Below are 14468 nucleotides of genomic sequence, written 5' to 3'. Positions count from 1 at the left end.
CAGGGTAGGGTATCCCCAGAGCAGCCACCAGACTAGACTGACCTGGAGCAGCAACCACAGGACCAACCTCACAGGGGCCCTGCCTGTCATGCCAAGGTCCACATCATGTCCTTTGGCCATTTCATCCGCCCCCTCAGGAACAAAATCCGGCCAAAACAAACCCACAGCCTTTCCTTGACTGCTTGAATGCCGTCTGTTGCAAAGGCAGAAGGGATTTTCAGCCTGAATTCAGGCCATTTATAAATAGCAAAACGATATGAATTCCAAGGCACTTCTGGGACCATAGGGTGCTCCAGAGGCTGCTGTTTTTCAGAGAATCAGATGACCAAGTGACAGTCTGATATCCTCCTAGCTATGAGACTTGAATACAAAACTGATCAGCATACCTTTTTTTTCCTTTTTCTTCCTCTCTCTTAAAATGCCTAACACATTCCTTGCCACAAAGGTGGAGGGTGAGCTAGGTGTGCTTGAGTAAAAGAGACGGCAAGAGGGAATAGAAGAGGTAGGTGGTCTCCCACCTACAATTTTCCAGTGGCAAAGCAAGGCCAAGACCAGTTTACCCAGTGTGTTGCAGCTCTTCCGGAGCAGTACACTAGAAGAAAATACATTTAACTCAATTGGAATTTAATCTGAGTGCTGCTGTAATTATCTGAGGATTTAACTAATTCTATATACTTAGAATGAGCACTGCATCCTAATCTGAACAGATTTAGGTATGGAAATTGAGTAGCTGCACTTAGAGCCTTAGCATCATTAACATTAGACAATGAAGAGAAGGGAAGTGGGAGAGAAGCCAGAACAAAAAAGAGGGGGGAAAAAAAAGCCAGAATCACCCAGTGTGACCTGATTAATCAGTACAGGAGAAAGCAGTCTTGTCAAGAGGCCCAAATGCATTGGGAATCCCTACCCGCAGATTTCATTCCTTAAAACATCGATTCCAAGTCATTTCTAAAACAAGCAAATGTTTGGGTCTTGTTTTTGAGGTACTACTTTAGGATAGCTACAACAAACCAACAGAGCTTTTCTGATCCTAAATTACACAGTAAGATGCACAAACAGCCCAGAAGGGCCATCAGCTAACAGCATCAAAAGGTGGGAACCCCAAGTTGCACATTGGCCAGCAGCAACTCCCACTCCTGTCCCAGTCCCAGGTTAAACACTGGGAGGACACTCCAAGAGGGTATCATTGAAGGAGAGGCACATGCTGTACCCGTAAAAAGGAGCTTCCATTTCTCCATCAACAGAAATGAGTCCCTCCTGGAGGATGGCACAAGCGTGGAAATTGCCCTGTCAGGACACAAGTAACGCCTGTGGTGCTGTTGGATCTGTCCGTCCCCTCTGCATGGGAGTCCTTTTTAATAAAGGAATAGTGTCTTCCAGCTACTGAGATGTTCTTCTGTTTTCCAGTTCTTCTCTCAAGTACTTGACCTCCTTCCTCCCCATACCCAACCTTTAGCTCCCATATTCTCGGCCCAGAGCCTCCACTGCCCTGGAGCACATGCTGTCATTTACTCCAGCACAGGGAGGCCACAGGTTGAGCGTGACCACGTGCCAGACCAGCAGTGGTGTTTGTTTTGCATTGATGCAAGTAGTATTTTGATCCAACTGCGCAAGAGCTGTGGAAGAGCTAATTCTCTTGCTGGCATGTGTTCCTATTCCTGGATACAGATACCCTCATGGGACGAAGTCCTAGCATAGCTATCCATAAGCGTATGATAGTTTGTTACTGTGTTTAGGTGCAAAAAGCAAGCCAGCTAAATGCCAAAGAAGACTCAGGCCTCAGAGACAACAAATACCTTTGTAATTCTTGCCTTTACAATAGCATCAGGAGATCGAGAGCGCTATCCACTTTGCTTAGCCCTGAGCACAGATGGACTAAACTTTTAAAATGAGAAGGGAACATATGTGCTGGAGGTACTAAGGCACCTGAGCATATCAGGTAGCTGCTACTCCTGTCCTACCCCTCCTCGGGGCCAGAACCTCTGTGGTGATCCTCATTTAGGAACTTCTGCTCTTGCTGAAGAACCCTCTGGATGACAGCGTAGCACCAGCTCAGGGCTCTTTCCTCAGGATCCTCAGCTATTGCTCAACAAGGGACCACGATGACAGGAACACAAGGCACTCACAGTGACTCTGCCACCTCATCGACTCCCTTACTGGTACTTCTGCCTCACGCTGAGCATTCACTGCCTTCGACCCCTCTCTGCCAAGGATGAACGTGCTGCGGTGTGAACCCCTCCTCCAAGGTGAGCCTAGGGTGATTCCTAACTCAGTTAAACAAACACTTGGGCTCTGTCTGCTATTTATAGTTTGACTAATGGGACAAAGCCACCCAAGCATACCAGCTTCACTGGCTCTGGCTAAACTCAAAACAAAATGATTGCATCCTGCATAACATACAACAGCCTCAGAGCTGCCCAAATCCAGCACACAGCCATACAGTGTTAGCAACTGCCGGTGTGTTTGGAAGAGAGCTTCAAGAAAGGAGGGAGCTCTGCAAGCCAGAGAGAGAAAACAACTCCTTTTCATACACTCTGCAACAGCACTGCTCTCCCCGGTTATCTCATCTCAGCCTCCTTTCCTCTCCTTACTCACGTCTTTACCACATTAGACATCTTGGGCAATTCCATCTTGAAAGAACTTGCTCTCTTCCCATCTGTTTAACAGGGGCTGTTCAGGTCGGAAAGTTATTCGAGGAGCTGATAGCACACAGTATTAAATATCATCCCTGGCTAAATCTCCTCAGCGTAATTTAAGATTACTTAATTTTTAGTAGAAAAAAACGAGGTGTTAACCACTAACAGTGTACCCCACCAAGTCCAGCACGTCTCCTCTGTACATCCCCTTGAAAGCCTTGCGACACTGTCACATTCATGCAAATGTACCAACTCAGGCCTTTCTCGAGTGACAAAATTACCCATGCTCCAAGCCCAGCCTTGCTGTTCAGGGGAAGGCAGTTCAGCAGAGCAATCCGTGCCCATCAAGAGTGGTGGGAGGTCAGCACCAAACCACGCACGCTAAAGGCACTAAGAAAGGAAGAAAAACATCACAGCAATTCAATGAGGCTGTTAGATTGGACGTTGCAGGCTTTTCTGCAGTATTTTTAGGGTGGTACAGCAACCAGAGCAGCAGGCGAGAGACAGAGCAGGGCTCTCAGAGCCTCAGTCACAGAGGGCTGCTCAAGTCTGACACGAGACCACCCATCTGCAACTAGACTTTTTCAAACTCAGCAAGGCCAGGACATGCTTCTTTAGTCTTCAGTCACCATCCCCGTTTACCAGCTACCCAGAAGTCAGCAAAGAAACTGTTAATAGGAACCCAGCAACGTCTGACTTACGGAAAGATGCGTTCTTGCCTTCAGACTTCAGGGAGCATAGCTAAATAATGAAACACAGACACTGGGAAGTACTTGAATCAACAGCTCGCAGGCCTGACTCACCTACCCACCCTGAGCTGCCCCGGCCCCGCGCTGTCCCCCATGGCTAGGGCTGGCTGAACACGACAAAGCAGGGGGTGGTAAAGCTGAAAGCGGAGACCAGCTACGTGGCTGGAGGAAGGACAAGAGGTAATAAATCGGATCAGGAAAACTAAGGTCTTAACGTTCAAATTTGGGGGTTGTTTTGGAAAAAAAAAAAAAAAAAAAAACAAGTCCAGCGCAGAACTGAGTCACAGAGAAGAGGTACAAAGAGACTGGACGGAAGATTTTCATCAGTGCTGGAGAGTCTCCCCTGCGAGAGTCAGGTAACGATGCAGAAGGAGCTGCCTCATTTCGGAGCGTTGCCAACACGTTTGTTTGTTTTTCTCCCCTCCCCAAGGTCCCAGCTGTTAAATACATGATTACAGCATCTCCCAGACTGTTAAAAAAGCACATATACCGTTTAGCCCTACTAGTGGAACAGGAAAAAGCCTGAAAGACTCCAAACACGCAAACCCTCCTTAATACTGACATTTTAAAAACTCATTTTTATTTTAATGACTTGTAAATGGTTAGGGTTTTTCCAGCACTGCCCCTCAGGCTCCTGAGAGCTGTTTCCACTTCTCTGCCCCATGGTGGGAGAACGGCATTTGTTTTAGGCAACGTATCACAGAGCTATTGGTGCTGCCGCTCACATCCCTAGAGAAACCTGCCTCAAAATGCTTTAGGCATCCAGCTTCGGTTCCTCATTTAAAGCCAAGTTCCTAACACCAGATACAACCTAGGTCTTTATTCTAATCCACAGTGCCAATGAAGTGTGAACACGGAAACCAAGGCCAGAGCTGGGAGACGTACGCTCCAGCCACAACAGATCTGAATTCCCAATCTCCACCAGAGGCAAAATGCAAATCCAGACCCATAATCTTGTGAATACAGAAAGTTCATTACTTTGCTAGTCTGGGTATAATGTTGCGTAGTGGTGAAAATGCTCCGAAAGTCTGGATATAATGCTGTGTAGCAGTGAAAATGCTCCTTGGATGACGTGCAGATCTGATCCTATTGGATCAGAACTCCTCTGGACAGCACGCAGCATCCAGCACAAACACACACACCCAAAAAAAGAGATTATCCCTGCCCTGGAAAGTTTTCCATCCGAGTCCAAGTGAGATGCAACAAAGCAATTAAACAAACTGTGGGAAAAGGCATACTCATGAGTGTCTGCACAACACCTCTCTTCTCTTGTCACGCTGTCCTAGGATGAGACTACACAATTGCATGGACTAGCCTTAATATTTTGACTCGCGCGTTTCCATACTGCCTGTCAAAAAGGATTAGGACCCTGTTCGGGGCAGGTCTAACTTCATTATCATCTCATGTGCATATACCTTATAAGCTTTCAGCTGTGCTACAAGCAATTTTGCTGCCATTTTCATGCTCCTACTTCCTGCTCACATCAGACAGCTGAATAGGAAGTGCTGAAATCCCAGCAGATTCTCACTGCAAACCAGGAAGTGCTGGAGATCTCCCGAGAAAGGCCACGATTTCCAGGCTGAAGGGCTCTGCAAACATCTGGTCAGCGGTATCACATCCTCAACGTCACAGAGCGGGGCCCACCTTTCCCATCCTCCCAGGCTAAAAAAAAAAAATTCAGATGGAAAGAAAACACTGCTTTGTAAAGAGCGGTGACCATCTTCCTGAGTAACAAGAGGGCAGAAACCGCTTCTAGATCATTCAGTTGGGCAAAAGCTACCGCACAGTCCAAAATCCTCAGGTCATCTGGTTCCCTTCCTCTCCCACGACACGCAACAGCTTTTCTCTCCTGCACACGTACCACTGAGCCAAGTCAACCCAGCGTGCCCATCTCAGCACCGCCTCTGCAGGAGCCTCCAAACATCCCATTACTCAGCAGAGCCTCATAACATGCCCAAACCCCAGACTAGATAACACCTTTACCATGGAAAAAGGTGTGGGAAGCACAGCTTTTTTGGAGCATGAGGAATGCCAGCAAAGGGCAAATCTTGGATGACTTGCAGATCTGTGGGCTGCACTGGCTCGTACGCTCAGTCTCCAAACACATCCAGGCTACTGCCAGCTCTTTTTCCACTGTAGGAGAGGGCTGTGCTTGCTGCTCACATCCTTTCTGAACAAGGTATTTAGAGAGAAAAGAGGCGACATTTCAGTAAGTATGCCTAGGTGCAACCCAGCAGAGCTCTCAGAGCCATCCTTTCCCTTCCTTCCAAACTCCACCTCCTGGAGTCATCAGCTGACCTTCAGAATGGAAGGATGAGAGCATCTAAACAGAAATATTCAAGCAAATAACAGAGCCGAGCTTGCTGTATTTAAATACACGGTCTAGGGAGACAGCCATGGGTTTGCGGACCTTGCTCGACCTCAGGAGTCGGGTATTCGCAAGCCCAGAGTCTTCCCCTCAGGTCCAAGTCTGACAGCTCGTCCGAGCTTACACCTGTGGGCTGAGCTCAGGGTAGACCAGGTGCTCCTCAAACTCAAAGTCGCGATCATCTGGCTTTTCCCCAGGTGTCTGTGTGCCACCCTGCCTCTCCGCTCTGCGCAGGGCCACCCCGGTGCTGGACCATCAGATGCTCCCACGTCCAGCCCAGCCCCGTCGCACGCACGCCGGCTCGCGCTCCTCCACCTCGAGCTGGAAGGTGGAGGGTCGCCCAGCACGCGACGGCACTGGGGGACGAAAGCAGGCCCACCACAGCGCTGGGGGAGCCCGGGAAGGGCAAAACAGCGCCTCGTTGCCCCCCAGGGACCCCAAATTTGGTCCTCAGGGGTGCCACCAGCATTCCCAGCTCCCTCTCCAGAGGCCACGGGGCCTTGCAGGATCGCGGCCCCCCAAACTGGCTGCGAATGGCTGGTCGCGGAGCCGGGCGCCCGCCGCCAGACGACTCCACGCAAGGGAAGGCGCCGGCTCTGGGCCTGCGGCGGCTCCATCTCCGCCGGGATGGTGGGAAGCGGAGCAGCCGCGGGCTGGTGCCCGGGGCGGGGGAGGCCCGGCCTCGGGGCAGCGCTTCACGGCCGCCTCGGCTCCTGCCAGGGCTCGGGGGGGGGGGGGGGGGGCCAGGCCTGTCGGGGGGGGGGTGGGGGGGGGGCTCGGGCCCGGCCCGGCCTCTCCCCGCCGGGGGTCCCGCCCGCGGGGGAGGCCTCTGCCGCCGGGGCCGCTCCGCTGTCAGCGGGCCGAGCCGCGCAGCGCCGCGGGGCTCCCTCCTCCTACCTGGGCCGGGGGCGCCGCTCCCCGCCGCGGCCGGGCTCAGGCCGGGGCCATCCGGGGCCAAGGGCGAGGCCGATGCGTCAGCGGGCCGCAGCCCCCGGGGCAGCGCGGGCATGAGCTCAGGCGGCGGCGGCCGTGCCCGGCTCGAGCGCGGCGCTCAGCGGCGGGGCGCGGGGCGCCATGGGCTCAGCGGCGGCGCCGCGGCGGCCCCGCTCCTCGGCTCCGCTCGGCTCCGCTCGGCTCCACCTGCGCCGCGCAGCCCAGCCCAGCCCAGCCCAGCGCCGCCGCCGGGGCCCCGGAACCGCGCGGGGAGGGGCGGCGCGGCCCGACCCGGCCCGGCCAACGCCGCATTGTCTGCGGGCGGCGCCGCCCCTCGCCCGCGCCGCAGCCAATGGCGTCGCCGCCGCCGGGGCCGCCGCGCCGAACCGCGCCGCGCCCCGCTCTGCCCGGCCCCGCTGCCGCCGCTGCCGCCGCCGGCCGCTGCCCCGCGGGCCCGGCCGGGATTGACGCCCGCGGGCCCGGAGCGGTGTTCGCACGCGTGGGGCCCGCTCGGGATCAGGCCCTCGGGGCCGAAACGGCCTGCAGGCAACGTGGGACCGAACCGGCGCTCGCGTCTTTGGGCCCCGGACGGCGTTCGTGCACTTTGGGGACCCCCGGGATCGGGGCCGAAGCGGCCCTCGCGCGCCCGTAGGCTGCAGCTCCCGTGCGCTCGCGCCCAGCCCCGAGCTGAGCTCCCTGCGGCCTTGCCCTCGCCCCGGCTCCAGCCGCGTGCACGCGCGGAGCGGCCGCCACCAGAAAACAGCACGCTCGATGCCGCGGGGAGCAGCCGCTGCTGCCACCGAAATGGCTAAAAGCGTTTGCAGGTGACAGCTCAGTGGCTGCGGCGGCTCCGTTCGGAGGATGGCTTCGTCTCGGCTGTGTTTTGTTCGGCCACGGGATGCGGACCTTAGGGATGGCGATTTGCACGCTCGCGTTCGGACGGAGGCTATTTCGGTTCTCCTCTAACCTCGCAGGAAAGTCGCACGTTCTGCGCGGTGGCGAAGGGGCCTCGTGAATTTAACCTCCACAGGTTTGACGGCTCCTCCTCACCAGCCCTAGCGCGTTCGGTCCTACCACGCTGAATGCTGCAGAGGTTGCAGTGCTGCTCGGAAACACCCTGAGCGCCCACCTGGCCATGCTGGTCCTCGGGCTGGGCTGAGTTCTGCAGGAAAGTTCGACTGCCAAACCCACCCCCTGCAGCTGGCCCAGGTCTTCAAGCGAACCAGGTACCGAGTAGGACCATGAAGACTCATCTTAGGAAGATACCTGGACGTTAAGGCACAGGCACGTGGGCTGAGAGGCAACAAAAGCTTCATTGCTGTGATCTGTGCTGTCAAGGCTGGGACAGCAAAGGACCCAGTTTGAGGCCCTTCCTGAACATGAGCAAGTGAGTGGGAAAAGCCCAGTCCAACCTGCAGGTCCAACCTGCTGCCCATCAGCAAACCTTAGGAGCGTGCAGGACAGCAGCTTTCTTTCTAACAGGAAATTTGGCACTTGTTCCCAGAGGCCGTGCGTCCTTGCAATGATTATTACAGCTTATACATCCCAAATAAAGAAAATTTAAGGGTCAGGATGGTTACATGCAGGAACTTAAGGAACTTGTCTCTTGCAGTAAGAGCTCTCAGTAGGAAACTTTGCTGTTCCTGCAGCTTTTTAACTTGCTTCCCAAACCTCCCTGCTTGAGCGGAATGGTGTCCTTTCACTAGAGAGCCTCGTACAGTTTGCAGGCGCATTTAAAAAGGAAAAACGAGGAACTGCACATCTCAGATCTCTTGCAGCTGGATCCTGAGCCCAGACTTACTCACTTAATTAGGTTTTGGAAAAGACTGTCGCACCACGGATTTACTTTCAAAAATCTGAAATCCAGCAAATTCTGCAATTAGGGCTATGTGGTAGTGCCAGTGCACAGCACGCAAAGCTGAAGAGAGGTTGAAAACATGAGGCTCTCTTTGGCAGATTGGCACTGTTTCCTGCACGTTTCCCTTGGGATTTGGTCACTGATGACACTTCCTTTCAAGTGGTCACATCATTTAGATTTGATGCATCCGGCTTGTAAAAATACGGGTGGCTCCAGAAAGATATGGGATATGCAAGCAGGAAAGAGCCGTAAAGCTTGCCAGCCTTTTCTATTACTGGTTATGTTACTGTCTTAAGTGTATTATTTTTGAAAACAAAATAATATTAATTCAGGATATTATCAGGATCACAGTCTGCCATAACCTTAAGAAGCCTAACAGCTCTTTATTTGAAGTTGAGCCAAACTTCTTTGCAGAGCAGTATTTTCAGGTGCTCTAAAGTCCACATGAATGTTTAGGTTGTCTTGCAAACAAGCATGCATTGCTGGCATCTAGCTAACGGTTAGATTGTGGGGCATTTTCAGAGTCATTAGTCAAGGGATGCCACAGTTACGGGCTGGAGAAAGGGGACCTGTCATAACTTTCCCTAGTTTGCTTGTTTTCTTATGAACTCCCTCGGTTCCAGCTGACAGACTGAATTCTAACAAATCTAGACTATCAGATTTGGTATCAGCTGAAGCAGTTGGTGAACCTGGATATCTCACCTACTTGGTAAAAACTCCATGCAGTGAGCTACTGGGCTGTCATCATCCACTGGTCATGGGCTCCGGAAGGTATGGTAGGAAGGAGCCTCTGGAAGCCTCCAGTCCAGCCTCCTGCTCGGGGTAGGACTATCCCCAACACTAAAGCAAGGTGGTCATGGCTTTGCCTCGATAAGTCTGGTCATCTCCAAGGATGGGACCCTCAACCTCTCTGTGCGCCCAGCCCAGGGCTGTGGAACATCTCCAACCTGTACCTCCCAAATGCAATTTGTGGCTGTTGCCCTTAGTTATATTATGTGGCACCGTTTAGAATTGTTTGACTCTGCTGCCTTCGTACTTGGCCTCAGGTAGCGGCAGGCTGTGACTAGACCCCTTCTTCATCTCCTCTTCACCACACTAAACTGGGCCAGCTCCCCTCATCTCTTTTTGTAGGCCCTGTGCTCTTCACCCTGACCATTTTGATAGCTATACTGTAATTGCAGTAACCATTAGAGCTGGGCCCAGAACTCAGATTTCCCATCCATGGGAGCACCCAGGAGCACCGTCATTCCCAGGAGTGGGGAGCCACATTGTCTCATTCTCTCCCAATAAATACATTATTATTTTATATAGAGCAGACCTGCTTCAACAGGAGGGACTGCGAACAGCTCATTCCAGCGATCCCTCAGCCTGGTGGTTAGAATGACCCAAGGGTGGGAATATGGGTTTAAATCCCTGCCAGTAGCAGCTAAGGTTAACCCTGAGTCGCCTCCATCCTGGATGAATGTCCAAGCCACCGAGCTGCTGAGAAAATGGACAGCAAACGAGCTGGCAGAAGGCCCTAACCTGAGGAGAGCTTTGTAGACCTAATTGGAGATAGGCACTTCCACATAGCCCTGAGTAAAACTCCTAAATTGCATAAAATTGCAGGCTTAAGACACACCTTTCTTCTGTTTTCTAGTGACTAGTTGTTTCTTTGCCTTGTTCTGGTTTTGGGTCGTGCCTCTGCTGTCAGCCTGCTGCAGGAGCTCACCCTACAGACTCTCCTGGAAGTTAATTTTGGCCAGGACATGGTGTTTTGCTAAGATGCATCTGCAGGAGAGCTGCACGTGGAAGCACAGCGGTGGGATAGAAAGGTTCTGGCGACTTTAGTTCCACTGGTAGCTGGGCACAACGGGGTGAGAATAGGATGAACCGAGGAGGGGACAAGGGGAGCATCTGTACTCAGTGCAAGGTGGGGACTCTCACATCTCAAATGAAGAAATAGGCTAATTCACCAGACATGGGGGGGGGGAGGGAGGAGAAGCACAGGAACTTAAAATCCCATTCAAAGGCACTACAGCACCATCTGAGATTTCCTTAGTGACCGCGCAGGGAACAGTTTGCAGTGGCAGTTATTTCAAGAGGCTCCACGCTGCAATAGGACAGCTGCATTTCCAGGAAATCCAAAGAGGGGAGATTCTCTGACCACTGAATTACACTTCTCCTTTCCAAAGGAGAAATCACTTAAGATGCACAGCAAAGCCCTGTCTCATCCCAGAGCAAGGAGACCTGGATGAGACTGCTTCTCAGCTGCAGTACCCCGCATCTCTGGAGCTCAATCAGTGCAGATTCAGTGAGGTAAAGATTGAAGCATGGGTGGACAGTGGCTGTGTTTTTACTGAGCTGTTTTGCTCGTTCTTACAATGTGAGAACAGAATATGGGAAGTTACATATAAAGCATGCATGTGTGCACACAGGCTGGCACACAGTTGTAAGCCCCAGTTAACAAGAAGTTATTTTCAGCGCCTTCTGAAGCTGGGAGGCTCAAACTGCAGCCTCTCACAGTGAATCTAACCTTTAGGGCTTTCTCTTTCCCTTTCATTTATGCCAGTTTTCTTCTGGATCAGCCTTTCCTTCCCTAAAACTCTCCAGACCTCATTTATTCACAGTTTCATCTTGGAAATTCCTGGCAAAAGCTCCTCTGAGAAGATTTAGGAACCTTAGAGCGTCTGATTCAGCACCTGATAGCAATAAAGTCAGTGGCAAAGATGGAGGGAGGGGACAAAGGGCTTTTTTTACTAAGTCATAGTTACTGAGGTTATGCTTAATGCTTCTCTGATTTGGACAATAACACCAGAACAGAAGTCCTATTCATTTAAGATGATTGAAAGTGAATCCTGAACCAAAGCTGTGGGAGATACTGGAATAGGAAAACCTCAAAAGAAGTGTCTGTGGAGGAAGCGGGACAGCAGGGGAAGAAGCACTCCTGTCCTTGATTTCTCCAGCTGCAAAAGTGCTGGCCATTTCCCAAGTTAGTGAAGAAGTCAGTGCATGGGTGGAGGCTGCCGAAGGTTCAGATCTACACCGCGAAGGCAGCCTCTGTGTTTGTACATGCGTGCATGGGAGTATGAGCGGTGCTTTGGGACTGCAGGAGGACCACCCCGCAGAGTGAAGCAGTGACAAGAGGGACACGGCGAGGCGTTAAGGCCGCATGAAGGCCTCTGCGTCATCTCTCCGGCTGCACAAACAAAGGGAAACCAATGCACGGTGCCAGAAACATGGGACGGGTGAGTTGCCTTGCCCCAGCTGGCGAACAGCACATGGGCTTGCAGGCATCCCTGAGCTCAACGGGGATGCTAGGGCTCACCTGAGCATCGCCTAGCCCAGCTGGGTGGTCTGCATTTTGAATCCGCTCTTTCCTCACCTCACACAGCCCATAGACGCCTTAAAGAGCAGAGTTTGCCCCAAGCTGTCAGGGCCCCTGACCTACTTTGCAGTCATTCACTGGTGGTGATGTTAACATGCTCCCTGAGCCCTGAACAACAGCAAAATCACTATGGCAACATTTTTATGACTAACAGCTCATTCTGAGAACACTCAATAACTTCACAATGTAAGTCCCAGCAGGCCACGCTCTGACAAATTTGCATATTAGTAAGTGGAGCCAATCAAAGGTGAGATTGATTTGGAGCTTTCTCTACGGTTCATGTTGGGGCAGCAGTGGGAGAAAAGGTTTTGTCAGCCCCGTTCAGGCCTTTCTCCTGCTCAATGCCCTAAATTCCCCTCATTTCATCCTTCTGCACTCTCCCACTCTGCCCCAGCCCATTCCTTCCTTGCAGATAGCAACAACCTCCGTTGTGTCATGGTCCCTCTTGGCCCGTCTGTTGAGGATGCCTCCAAGAAAGCGGAGGCTGTCACAGTTTCTTAGTGAAGCTGGTCATATCGGGCTCAGATATGTTGAGAGAAGCAATTTGGTAGTTGACCTCTCTGAGCTGAACCAGTTCCTTCCTAAAGATTATTCCCCCCTTTCTAGTATAACACATGGGAATCTACCCCAGGGGCATCTCAAAGGAAGCCGGTGTTTTTCTCTTATAAACTAATGGTTCAGATCCATCCAAGGTCAAATTTGGGGCTGATTGGAAAATCTTTGACAGCTTTAAGAGGCTTTGAATTTGGCTCTGAAATTTATTTTTTTTTCACTCTCACATTTTGGAAATACAAAGAGCTGTAGCTAGAAATGGCCTGAAGTTGGGATTTCTCCGCAGCTGGCTTCCTAAACACTCAGAACGTTTTTTCTCCTACCAGACACTTAAGTGAGCAAACCTGCAGGATGGCAGTGAGGAGCAATGGGAACTCCCTTTCCTTTACCACATACAAGGCTGGGTTCTCTCATTAGAGCCTAATTCAGAAATTACCTACACATAAAGAGCAAAACCCATCCCTAACAGCCAAACCCATCCCACAGAGAACTTCCTCCATCCAGATACAGGATAAGACCAAAGATCAGACTGAAATTCATGGAGAATCAAACCAACTGGCAGCCCTGGAGGATGGGGTCAATCAAGATTATTCAAACAAGATTATTTTGGAAGTTCAGCCAGTAATTTTAGCCTGGAAAGCAGAGAGGCACCACTTCCCTTTCTCTCTCGATTCTCTCCTCCCTTAGAGACCATTGCCAGAAAGGCCAGGGATCTGCTTCGCTGAGGCCGGGCAGGGGGACATGTGCAGAACCCGTTGTCAGTTGTGAAAGAAATGTGCTATTTTGATCGGAGCAGATGAATGTGCTTCACCCCCACACGTTGTGCAATCCTCAGACTGTTGACACAAGAAACAAAGACGGTAAAGGCTGTCTGAGCGCATCCAAACCCTTCACCTGCCTACTACCCCACTCATGTGCAAGTGGGGAGGCTTTCTCCAGCATCCCTGTGCGCAGTCCAGATGCTCAGGGGAGCTGGGGCTGAGAAGGGGAGAGCAAGAAGGTCTTGGTCTGCCTGGGAGAGGGGGAAATAGGACAGGCACAGGTTGGGGTTCCCCACCGAAGCTTTTGCAGGGTGTGCTTTTCCAGATCCCACCCATCACACCATGCTCTTGAGCTGCAGAGTGAGCCAGAGATACCCAGAAACTATGAGGATAAGGCTGGGAATATTCCTAGGCCTGGTTCTGTGGTGTTGCCGGTGCTCAGTCAGCCCTATGGGCTGGGGGTACACTCCTGGCCCCTCAACTGGCAGAAGCACAGCCCTGGTGTGGGGCCCCAGCACCCTGCAACACCCATGGCAGAGCACAGCAGTTCCCAGCAGGGATCATACAAAGCAAGGATGTCCTTTGAGCCTCCACACATGCACGTCCTTCCTAGCTATGCAGGCACAGGTGGGGGCCGTGCGCAAGTTAGGTTGTTAGGACAAAAGGGCCAGGCATATGCACAGGGAGGACCTGTGCATGGGGGAACGGAGGTGGGGAAGAGCCACAGAGGGAGACCCAAAGCAGTGCCAGTGCTATGGGGCCAGGGCTCAACACTGGAGGCATGTGGCAGGCCAGCAAGGTCCTATTCTCAGCAGTTCCCCTGGTGTCCTCTGGGCTGTGTCCCTCCTGCCAGGGGTTTCTCTGAGGCCGTCAACCCACCTCTGCCTCCTGCCCACCCAAGAGTCTACGCTCAGGGCTCCAGTGCCCAAGACCTGATCTCGTTCGCATGCCTGCTGCCTGCAGCCTCTCTGCCCATTGCAAGCAGGAAGGTCTTGAAAAGCAAGAGGCCACGTGGGTGGTGACTGCAGCAGGTGAGGAGCGACTCCAGCTCTCCTCATGGGCGGTTTCGATCAGAGGAGAGCAATGCTCCCCTGAGGAGAGCTTCTTGTGACATGCACTTAGCTCCCAGGCCCACCCCATTTTATAGAGCTGCACTTGGCAGGGCCTTTGGATGTGTGGAAGTGTCTGGGAATCTGGGCCTCTGCCAGCTTTCTCCTGGCACAGGTCTTTCTTAATCTGAGCCC

At 52.3% G+C, this 14468-nt stretch overlaps 1 protein-coding gene across 4 annotated transcripts in view; it reads right to left on the bottom strand.

Moving 5' to 3' along the window:
- The window catches only part of HDAC7 (histone deacetylase 7), a 124240-nt gene that overhangs the window by 68770 nt on the left and 41002 nt on the right, over positions 1-14468 (bottom strand). For 2 of the 4 annotated variants that reach the window (XM_026113162.2, XM_026113164.2), the window contains exon 1: positions 5369-5507. The exons of 1 other annotated variant lie outside the window; for it this stretch is intronic. In XM_026113162.2, coding sequence (XP_025968947.2) covers positions 5369-5492 — 124 coding nt within the window. In that variant the 5' untranslated portion in view covers positions 5493-5507. Of the gene's footprint in view, positions 1-5368; positions 5508-6650; positions 6993-14468 lie in introns of those variants that run through there. One more of the 4 variants, XM_064498632.1, reaches the window with a different exon arrangement.

This window comes from Dromaius novaehollandiae, chromosome 28 (assembly GCF_036370855.1).
Source record: "Dromaius novaehollandiae isolate bDroNov1 chromosome 28, bDroNov1.hap1, whole genome shotgun sequence".
NCBI lineage: Eukaryota > Metazoa > Chordata > Aves > Casuariiformes > Dromaiidae > Dromaius > Dromaius novaehollandiae.
The sequence above is the reverse complement of the archived record's forward strand: the minus strand, read 5'-3'. Positions and strand labels throughout refer to the sequence as shown.